General features: G+C 41.0%; 1 protein-coding gene and 1 pseudogene across 1 annotated transcript; both read left to right on the top strand.

The window, feature by feature from the left end:
* Positions 1 to 4: 4 nt before the first annotated feature.
* LOC120307439 lies at positions 5 to 732 on the top strand (annotated as a pseudogene).
* A 9,195-nt stretch (positions 733 to 9,927) lies between these two features.
* Positions 9,928 to 10,860, top strand: LOC120307438 (craniofacial development protein 2-like; the record flags this gene model as incomplete). Its single annotated transcript, XM_039342235.1, has 1 exon — positions 9,928 to 10,860. A coding segment is annotated over exon 1 (933 nt), but the record flags the coding sequence as incomplete, so codon positions are not given.
* Positions 10,861 to 12,053: the final 1,193 nt, after the last annotated feature.

The raw sequence follows: 12,053 nt of genomic DNA, 5'->3' as shown, positions 1-12,053 counted from the left end.
AGGCAAGCGAGATGTAGTCAAAAAAAGAGATGACAAGAATGAACATCGACATCTTAGGAATCAGCGAACTAAAATGGACAGGAATGGGTGAATTTAACTCAGATGACCATCAGGTATACTACTGTGGGCAAGAATCCCTCAGAAGAAATGGAGTAGCCTTCATAGTCAATAAAAGAATAGGAAAAGCAATACTGGGATACAATCCCCAAAATGACAGAATGATCTCAATTCGAATCCAAGGCAAACATTCAATATCACAATAGTCCAAATCTATGCCCCAACCACTGGTGCTGAAGAGGATGAAATTGACCGGTTTATGAAAGCCCTACAGAACTTATAGAATACACCAAAAATGATGTCCTTATCATCAGGGGATTGGAATGCTAAGGGGAAGCCAAAAGTAACGGAATAACAGGCAAAGTTGGCCTTGGAAGTACAAAATGAAGCAGGGCACAGTGCTGATGGAATTTGGTCAAGAGAATACGATGGTCATAACAAACATCTCTTTTCAACAACCCAAGGAGACGGCTAACACATGGACATCACCAGACGGTCAACACAGAAATCAGATTGGACTATGTTCGCTTTCTGCAGCCAAGATGGAGAAGCGCTATACTAGTCAGTTAAAGACTAGACCAGGAGCTGAACTGTGGATCAGAGCATGAGCTTCTCGTTGCAAAATTTAGGCTAAATGAAAAAAAGATTAGGGAAAGCACTAGGCACTCAGGTTAGAAATAATTCATTATCCTAATGAAATACAGTAGAGGTGACAAATAAATTTAATGAATTAGATCTGATAGACAGAGTGCCTGAAGAACTATGAATGGTGGTTCGCAACATTGTACAAGAGGTAGCAACTAAAACCATCCAAAGAAAAAGAAATGCAAGAAAGCAAAATGGCTATCTGAGGAAGCTTTGCAAATAGCTGAGGAAAGAAGGGAAGCAAAAGGCAAAGGAGAAAGAGAAAGATACACCCAACTGAATGCAGAATTCCAGAGAATAGCTAGAAGAGATAAGAATACCTTCTTAAATGAACAGTGCAAAGAAATAGAAGAAAACAACAGAATAGGGAGGACCAGAGATCTCTTCAAGAAAATTGGAGATATGAAGGGAACGTTTCATGCAAAGATGGATATGATAAAGGACCAAAATGGCAGGGACCTAACAGAGCCAGAAGAGATTAAGATATGGCAAAACTACACAGACGAACTATACAAGAATGAGCTTAACATCCCAGAAAACACAATGAGATGGTCACTGACTGAACCAGACATCCAGAATGTGAAAGTGAAATGGGCCTTAGAAAATCTGAGCTGACAATCAAAGCAGTGGAGGTGACAGTATTCCAGCTCGAGCGATCAAAATCGTAAAAGCGATTGCAATAAAAGTGCTACACTCAATTTGCCGCCAATTTGCGAAAAATCCACAGTGGCCCAGGATTGGAAAAGGTTCAGTTTAAATTGCCAATTCAAACGAAAGGTAATGCCAAAGAATGTTCAAAACTATTAGGACATATTGCACTGTTTAACATGATAGTAAGTTAATGCTTAAAAATCCTAAAGCTAGACTCCAGCAGTATTTGGATCGAGAACTACCAGAAGTACAGGCAGGATTTCGAAGAGGCAGAGGAACTAGAGATCAAATTGCCAACATACGCTGGATCATGGAGAAAGCTAGGGAGTTCCAGAAAAACATCTACTTCTGCTTCATTGACTATGCAAACGCCTTTGATTGTGTGGATCACAACAAATTGTGGCAAGTTCTTAAAGAGATGGGAGTACCAGACCATCTCATTTGTCTCTTGAGAAACCTATATGCGGGTCAAGAAGCAACAGTGAGAACTGGACACGGAACCACTGATGGTTCAAATTGGAAAAGGAGTCCGGCAAGGCTGTATATTGTCGCCCTGCCTATTTAACTTATATGCAGAGCACATCATGAGAAAGGCAGAGCTAGATGAATCAAAAGTTGGAATTAAGATTGCCGGGAGAAATATCAACAACCTAAGATATGCAGATGGTACTCCGCTTATGGCAGAAGTGAAGAGGAACATTAAAGAGCCTCTTGCATGCGGGTGGAAGAAGGAGAGTGCAAAAGTTGGCTTGGAAATTCAACATTAAGAAAAACCCCAAAATCATGTGAATCCGGCCCTCTCTCAAGTCCTGGCAAATAGATGGGGAAGAAATGGAGGTTAGTGACAGATTTTATTTTTCTGGGCTCCAAGATCACCTCAGATGGGGACTGCAGCCAAGAAATTAAAAGACGCTTGCTCTTGGGGAGGAAAGCTATGGCAAATCTAGACAGCATACTAAAAAGCAGAGACATCACCCTGCCAACAAAAGTGCGTATAGTCCAGGCCATAGTTTTCCCAGTTGCAATGTATGGCTGTGAAAGTTGGACCATAAGAAAGGCTGAGCGCCAAAGAATTGAGGCCTTTGAACTATGGTGATGGAGAAGACTCCTGCGAGTCCCTTGGACTGCAAGGCGTTCAAACCGGTCAGTCCTAGAAGAGATCAACCCCGACTGCTCTTTAGAAGGCCAGATCCTGAAGTTGAAACTCAAATACTTTGGCCACCTAATGAGAAGGAAGGACTCACTGGAGAAGGGCCTAATGCTGGGAAAGACTGAGGGCAATAGAAGAAGGGGAGGACAGAGAATGAGATGGCTGGATGGAGTCACTGAAGCAGTAGGTGTGAACTTTAATGGACTCCAGAAGATGGTAGAGGACAGGAAGACCTGAAGGAACATTGTCCATGGGGTCGCGATGGGTCGGACACGACTTCGCAATTAACAACAACAAAAGAATCAAGATCACGTGAAGTATTAATACCACTTTACAATTCCTTGGTAAGGCCACACTTGGAATACTGCATCCAGTTTTGGTCACCGCGATGTAAAAAAGATGTTGAGACTTTAGAAAGAGTATAGAGAAGAGCAACAAAGATGATTAGGGGACTGGAGGCTAAAGCATATAAAGAATGGCTGCTGGAATTGGATATGTCTAGTTTAATGAAGAGAAGAACGAGGGGGGACATGAAAGCAGTGTTCCAATATCTCAGGGGCTGCCACAAAAAAGAGGGAGTCAAGCTATTGTCCTGAAGGCAGGTCAAGAAGCAACGGAAACTAACCAAAGAGAGAAGCAACCTAGAACTAAGGAGAAACTTCCTGACAGTTAGAACAATTAACCAGTGGAACAACCTGCCTCCAGAAGCGGTGAATGCTCCAACACTGGAGGTTTTTAAGAAGAGACTGACCTATAGTCAGCTCCATAGGCTCACCTCTACAAAACCTAGCCAAATTTCTCGCCAAACAACTACAGCCCTATGCAGAATCCATCACCTCACACGTAAAAAACTCATTCCAGTTTATAGAGATCATAAAGAAACAAAGCTTACAGCCCAGCGACCTACTAGTGAGCTTCGATGTCATATCCCTCTTCACCCAAGTGCCTATCAAAGAAGCCTTGACAGCTATTCAAAACAAATATAACCCCCCCAAACACATCTTAGATCTGACCAACCACTGCCTATCCAACACATACTTCATCTATAATGGACAAAAATACAAACAAACAGAAGGAGCACCCATGGGATCACCCCTCTCACCTGTCATTGCCAACCTCTACATGGAACACTTTGAAACCCAAGCTCTAGAAAAATCGGATCACAAACCCAAACTCTGGCTCAGATATGTAGACGACACCTTCATAATCTGGCCACATGGGAAAGAAAAACTGGACAACTTCCTCACACACCTCAACAGCCTACACCCCAAAATACAGTTCACCATGGAAACAGAAGCTAACAACCAACTTCCCTTCCTGGATGTCTTAGTCTACAAGAAATCCAATGGCTCCCTAGGACACACCATCTACCAGAAGAAAACACACACAAACCGCTATCTGCACGCTCTCTCACACCACCACCCAGCACAGATCAACTCTGTAGCCAAGACACTCATCTCCAGAACAAAACGCTTAGCTGACGAACAACACCTAAAACCCGAACTACACACTCTCACCAATGTACTAACATCCAATGGATTCCATAGAAATAAGATTACAAACCTAATCCAAAAAGAAACCCCCACTAAAATCCAAGACAAAGAACAAGAAAACGGCAAAGCCCTCCTCCCATACATAAAAGGCACCACAGACAGAATCAGTAAGATCCTCCATAAACACAACATCAAAACAGCATTCTGCACAAACAGAAAAATATCCACCATCCTTAGAAACCCCAAAGATAAAATTGAATTAGAAAATCAAGGAGTATACGAAATCCCATGCACCACTTGTCCCACCACATACATCGGACAAACCAACAGAAGAATAAGTGCACGCATTGAAGAACATAAGAACTCAGTCAAAAAAGAGGAACCAACATCTTCCCTGGTCCAACACCTTAAAGCCACAGGACATGAAATTGACTTTAAAAATACCAGAACCATTGCCAAAAGTGAACATTTTAATAACAGAATAATCAGAGAAGCCATCGAGATAGAAAAACGCCCACACAGCATGAACAAGCGAGATGATACCTCCCGCCTACCAGCCATTTGGAAACCTGCCCTTATTGACAAACGACTCCCTAACCCCAAAATCTTAAACCCCTCTGCAACTCAGACTAACCTGAGCACAACCAAACAGAACACTCCCCCAGCCAATCAGAGCACAGCCAAGCCCCTAACCATTCAGAACACACCTCCACCCAATCAGAACACAGCCAAGCTCCCACCCAATCAGTTCATACCCTCACTGGCAGTTAAAAGGAAGAAACAGCTAAAACCACACATTGCTGCTCAAAGCAAGAAGCTAAAAACACCAGCCTGAAGATGACGAATGTGACTTCGTCGAAACGTTGCCAAGACACTTCCAATTTTACGCGGGAGAAAACCCGAACAACCAAAGACCTATATACAAATACCCGCGAAAACCTCAGAAAACATATATATATATATATATATATATATATATATATATATATATATATATATATATATATATATATATATATATATATATATATATATATATATATATCAGATTGAAATAAACATCTTTTTCTTTTCAGCATTAGTTTTATCTGGATAAAAGATTAATTAGTTACAAACATCAGTGAATGCATTTATTTAACACTCTTTTTATAATTATGTAAGGTCCTCTTTTGTTACATCCGGCTGATTATTCTCATATTATATAACATTTTGCATTATACTATTACAACTGAGAGGCCACATTACTCTGAAAAAATAGCATCTGGTAATTATTAGAGAAATCTATTGTAAGGAGGAATACTTTGGTGGTCAGATTAATGGATTCATAACAGTATTGTCATATGAGTACAAATTATCTTGGGAAAGAGGAGTTACACATGCATGAATGAAATGAATGCTATTCAGATATGTATATAGCCTGTTAAACGTCTCTGAAATTTATGGGACAAAACATAGTTGCTTGAATCAGCACTGGCCCAGAGGGTGATTGGACTGGGCATTTGCCAAGACACCCAAGGAGAGGCAGATGCTGTTTAACAGAATTCTCAGTTTGTATTTATATGACTTGGAAAATAAGAATCGAGCAAATACAGGGAGATGACTGAGCAGAGTTTAAGACAATGGAAGTCATTGGAAGTGCTAGCTGTATGAGCTTTATTGTTTGAGTGTCTTTAATCTCTGTGTACTGTATCAACCTACTTGCAATCAAAAGAAATTCAAATATTATGACCATTTTAGAGAATTGTTGCACTTCACATCAATGTTTGGATCATAATGAATGTCATGGAGTGTCATTCAAAAACTATTTTAATTTATTGTTTACGGTGGGATGGAGTGGCTGGGGTCTTGACTAGGACTTATTTTGGGGATAGGGTTTACAGTATATTAGGCACACACGTAAAAATCAAGCTAGGGCTTATTTTCAGGATAGGTCTTATTTTCTGGGAAACACGGTAGTATAAAATACAAAAATACAAAAGCAAGGTAGGAAACAAAGGTAAGGGGAAGGGAAAAAGATAAGTGTGGAAAAGAGAGGAAAAAGAAAAAAAGGCATTGACTTCCAACTGCCTCTGTTGCAGTAAAACAAGGCATTAACACTGAACCTCAACTTTTTATTTTTCCATAATAGTATAAGCCAGTGGTGGCGAACCTATGGCACGGGTACCAGAGGCGTCACTCAAAGCCCTCTCTGTGGGCACGCGCATTGTCACCCCAGTCCTAGGCCTTCAGCTGGGTTTAATAAAACCTTTTCGCTTTAGGCCTCCGCTGCCGTGTGCAAAAAAAAAAAGGTTAAATCAATCAATTTCAACTTCTCACGGGGAAAAAAACATCTTGCAAAGTTGGAATTGATTCGTTGAACTTAGTCCCACCCAGTCTGCCATTACCACGGCAGCGACCCCCACCCAATGGGCCATGCCCACCCAATTGGCCACACCCAGCCAATGGGCCACACCCACCCGGCACTCGATGATGCATAAGTGGGTTTTGGATTGCAGTTTGGGCACTCAGTCTCTAAAAGATTCGCCATCACTGGTATAAGCTATTCATTTCTATAAAAACAAATCTATCTAATCAGTAAAACCCAAAATCAAAGTATCATTTTTTTCCCACCTCAAGCACAAAGTCCAGAAGCAATTTCCAAGTAGAAACAAAAGTGCTTATCTTCTTTTCTTTCATCAGAACAATCAATTTGGCCATCTCCGCTAACTCCATCAACTTTTGTAGCCATTCATCCATGGTGGGAATTGACACATTCTTCCATTTTTATGCAAGAACATCAGATTTTCAACACTGAAATGTCTTTTAGCCAGTCATTTTGCATCAGTAGTTTTGATTTAGTAAACAGAATGAAATTTAAGAATACATTTAAGAACATACTTTGTACTGTTTTTTATCTTTACTAATCATTTGGTACATGTTTGTTTGAATATATGTTCATTGGCATTTGCCTCCCCCCATACACACACAGAGAGACACACAGAGGGAAAGAGGGAGGGAGGGAGGGAGGGAGGGGGAGAGGGAGAGGGAGAGGGAGAGGGAGGGAGGGAGGGAGAGAGAGAGAGAGAGAGAGAGAGAGCTATTTTTCAGCTCTGCATATACTGCAACTGATTGAGAACCTTGATTGGATGGTAAAAGAGCAATTTCTGTCTCCAAATTTCCACCTCTCCACACCTCATTTGCATGATTATGCAAGTGCAACATTCCTAAGTAATCATAAAATGTTGACAGAATATCTTTCATGCTGAAAAAGAGTACGCAGGTTGGAAGGACTTTTTCTCATATTAAAAAAATAGAGCTCAGTGGCTAGTCTTCATATGGGGGAATCCAAAAATATAAAAGATAGATGGCCATTGAAAGTTGGCAGCATTTAGCCAATCCTGACCAATTTTTTAAAAGATGGACTTGATTGGTGCTTGAATGGGAAAAAAAAACCAGGGCTAGAGGCTAGATAGGGAAGTTGAAAAAAAAGTCCCAGGACATAATGGTGATGACTTTTAATTCTGCAAAATAAATTTCAGACATATATTCATCTAGTCCAGGGCATTTTAACCTTTTCATCCATTGTTCCAGTTGTAGGATATGGCAATATCCGAGTACCACCAGTCGACTAGCAAGGTGTCAAAAACTTGATGACCAAAAAAAAAGGGAGGGGGGAAGTGATGAAGTACAGGTAGTCCTCAACTTACAACAATTCGCTTAGTGACTGTTCGAAGTTACAATGGCACTGAAAAAAGTGCCCCCCAAGCCACAGCCGAGCAAGACACCTGCCTGCCCAGCTGGCGGCGCTCTTCCTCGTGTCTGAGGTTTTCATTGTTGTGAGCATTCTGTTGAGGATTGGCAGTGTGGGTGGGGTGGGGAAGTGTTTGGTTTTTATTCCCCCCGTCTGCTGGGTGGTTGCAGCAGGTTTTGGTGACTTAACATGATCTTGGAACACTGTGACCGTCATAAATATGAATCAGTTGCCAAGCATCTGTATGTAAATCACAAAACCCTGGAGATGGTGCAACATTCCAGCTGATTGGCGCTTCTTCTGGGCTCAGCAGAAGTGCTAGGATCAACGCCGAGCTCCAGCTGGAGCCTGGCACTGATCCTGGCGCTTCCACTGAGCCCTGACAGTCCTGGAGAAGTGCTGATCCTGGTGCTTCTGCTGAGCCCTGACAGCCCTGCAGCTCCAGCCATCTCTCGCTCAGGCTTGTGTGGTGCTGCCACCGGTTCAGCTCATTCCCCTCCCCCGCTACCACTTTTCTAGGATGGTCACGTACCACCTGCCAGGTGGTACCCGTACCACTGGTTGAAAAGCCTTGATCTAGTCATTCAGAGCATAATTTAGTTCAAAGGAGCCTTTATTTAAGTTATAAATTATTGTAAAGAGATTGTGTCAGAGCAGTATGAACCCAAGCTGGGGACAATCTGGGAGTAATCTTGTTCAAGAAGCCTGAAGAATAAGGCAAATCCTCTGCTAATACATTTGTGGCTGGGTAGAAGATTGAGCTAGGCCACAGGTGTCAAACTCAATCGAGTCATGTGATATATCGTGACATATTGTGACATTTTTTGCCTTTGCGGAGCCAGGGTGAGTGTCCTCATGGGAATAAAAATGACTCGATCATTTGAAATACAGAAGATGCTACCAAAGCCAAGGGCAGCATGACCTTTTTGTGTTATCTGTGCTCAACTAACAAGGATATTTATTTTGTTCTATTCTTTATTGAGCTACTGACTCCCCCTTAATAGCAAAGCTGTTCTACTTCCTTTAAAAGCTGTTGCTTTTATTCTGTCTGTTTAATTTTTTTTCCCTACACTGTTTTTTCCCTCTCACTTTAAAGTTTAATCACAAATGAGTTTTCCAGTGGGATGAAAGCCCATAGAGTATTCAGAGATACTTAGCACAAAAATCACCCTACAAGTCCAGCAAGAGGAAACACGTTCAATTGCAAGAGAGAAAAACAAGTACTTAGGATTATGTTAATAGTTTGGGCAAAATCATTATTCGTGACAAACATATTAGGAAACACAGTAACTTCTTGTGCGGCTGCATAATTAGCATTGCTAAAGGTCTTTATTGATCTCGGTCATTTCTGAAATAAGTAGAGCTATTTCCTCATCTTATTACATTGCTTCTTGATGAAATAGTGGAGAATGAATATCGTTCAGCATTTACAAAAGAAATGCTGGAACACACCATTTCTTTTTCCTTTTTCTTATTGCTATATATTCTTTATTCATAATTTTTAGGAGGACTGCCTCTCAGCCGGTTTGGCCTGGATTGCATTCTGATTGTTCAAAAATGTCAGCTATAACCCTGAATGCAAGAAAAAAGAAATTGCTTAAATCAGATTGACGAATAGGATTGAAATGAATGATAGCCAAGAGATGAGAATGCAGATAGAAAGTATTTGAATAGCTTTCAAAATTTTATTTTTCCCAGAAGCACTTTAATTGTATAGCCATAAAATTTAAGGATTACAGATATGAGGTATATGCAGTATAAATATTATTATTAATATTTTCTAAATCATGAAAGGTTCATTATCGATTAGCATTGTTTACTTATCAATTACTACTTATATCTCATTTATTATTAAATTTGTATTTTGTTTTTATTTTGCCCGGAGATGCTAATTGAACATTATCCTATAACTCAAAGGAGCTGCCACTGAGGCCAATGAACCAAGCTTCTGCAAAAGTGCAAAAATCCAGTTTAAAGATCCCTAATAGATGTTCTCCCCTTTATGGATTACTGCCTTGTCATGGCGAAGGGGCTTGCGTAACTCAATGAAGCTATAAGCTATGCCGTGCAGGGCCACCCAAGACGGACAGGTTATAGCAGAGAGTTCTGACAAAATGTGATCCACTGGAGAAGGAAATGGCAAACCACTCCAGTATCTTTGCCATGAAAACCCCATGGACAGTACTAAAAGGAAAAAAGATATGACGCTGGAAGATGAGCCCCTCAGGTCGGAAGGTGTCCAATATGCTACTGGGGAAGAGCAGAGGGCTAGTACTAGTAGCGCCAGAAAGAATGAAGCGACTGGGCCAAAGCCGAAAGGACGCTCAGCTGTGGATATATCTGGTGGTGAAAGGAAAGTCCGATGCTGTAAAGATTTTTTCTCCATAGGAACCTGGAATGTAAGATCCATGAATCAAGGCAAGCTAGACGTAGTCAAAAAAGAGATGACAAGACTGAACATCGACATCTTAGGAATCAGCGAACTAAAATGGACAGGAATGGGTGAATTTAACTCAGATGACCATCAGGTATACTACTGTGGGCAAGAATCCCTCAGAAGAAATGGAGTAGCCTTCATAGTCAATAAAAGAATAGGAAAAGCAATACTGGGATACAATCCTCAAAATGACAGAATGATCTCTATTCGAATCCAAGGCAAACCATTCAATATCACAGTAGTCCAAATCTATGCCCCAACCACTGGTGCTGAAGAGGATGAAATTGACCGGTTCTATGAAGCCCTACAGCACCTTATAGAATTAACACCAAAAAATGATGTCCTTATCATCATGGGGGATTGGAATGCTAAGGTAGGAAGCCAAAAGATAACCGGAATAACAGGCAAGTTTGGCCTTGGAGTACAAAATGAAGCAGGGCACAGGCTAATAGAATTTTGTCAAGAGAATACGATGGTCATAACAAACACTCTTTTCCAACAACCCAAGAGACGGCTCTACACATGGACATCACCAGACGGTCAACATAGAAATCAGATTGACTATGTGCTCTGCAGCCAAAGATGGAGAAGCTCTATACAGTCAGTAAAAACAAGACCAGGAGCTGACTGTGGCTCAGATCATGAGCTTCTCGTTGCAAAATTTAGGCTTAAATTGAAAAAAGTAGGGAAAAGCACTAGGCCACTCAGGTATGAACTAAATCATATTCCTGATGAATATACAGTAGAGGTGACAAATAGATTTAAGGAACTGGATCTGATAGACAGAGTGCCTGAAGAACTATGGATGGAAGTTCGCAACATTGTACAAGAGGTAGCAACTAAAACCATCCCAAAGAAAAAGAAATGCAAGAAAGCAAAATGGCTGTCTGAGGAAGCTTTGCAAATAGCTGAGGAAAGAAGGGAAGCGAAAGGCAAAGGAGAAAGAGAAAGATACACCCAATTGAATGCAGAATTCCAGAGAGTAGCTAGAAGAGATAAGAATGCCTTCTTAAATGAACAGTGCAAAGAAATAGAAGAAAACAACAGAATAGGGAGGACCAGAGATCTCTTCAAGAAAATTGGAGATATGAAGGGAACGTTTCATGCAAAGATGGGCATGATAAAGGACCAAAATGGCAGAGACCTAACAGAGGCAGAAGAGATTAAGAAGAGATGGCAAAACTACACAGAAGAACTATACAAGAATGAGCTTAACATCCCAGATAACCACAATGAGATGGTCATTGACCTCGAACCAGACATCCTAGAATGTGAAGTGAAATGGGCCTTAGAAAATCTGAGCAACAACAAAGCTAGTGGAGGTGACAGTATTCCAGCTGAGCTATTCAAAATCTTAAAAGACGATGCAGTAAAAGTGCTACATTCAATTTGCCAGCAAATTTGGAAAACTCAATAGTGGCCACAGGATTGGAAAAGGTCAGTTTACATTCCAATTCCAAAGAAAGGCAATGCCAAAGAATGTTCAAACTATCGCACCATTGCACTCATTTCACATGCTAGTAAAGTTATGCTTAAAATCCTACAAGCTAGACTCCAGCAGTATGTGGATCGAGAACTACCAGAAGTACAGGCAGGATTTCGAAGAGGCAGAGGAACTAGAGATCAAATTGCCAACATACGCTGGATCATGGAGAAAGCTAGGGAGTTCCAGAAAAACATCTACTTCTGCTTCATTGACTATGCAAAAGCCTTTGATTGTGTGGATCACAACAAATTGTGGCAAGTCCTTAAAGAGATGGGAGTACCAGACCATCTCATTTGTCTCTTTAGAAACCTATATGTGGGTCAAGAAGCAACAGTGAGAACCGAACACGGAACCACTGATTGGTTCAAAATTGGAAAAGGAGTCCGGCAAGGCTGTATACTGTC

Source organism: Crotalus tigris, unplaced genomic scaffold, assembly GCF_016545835.1.
Source record: "Crotalus tigris isolate CLP2741 ecotype Arizona unplaced genomic scaffold, ASM1654583v1 scf7180000017781.746583, whole genome shotgun sequence".
Taxonomy (NCBI): domain Eukaryota; kingdom Metazoa; phylum Chordata; class Lepidosauria; order Squamata; family Viperidae; genus Crotalus; species Crotalus tigris.
This window is presented reverse-complemented; position numbering and strand designations above follow the sequence as displayed.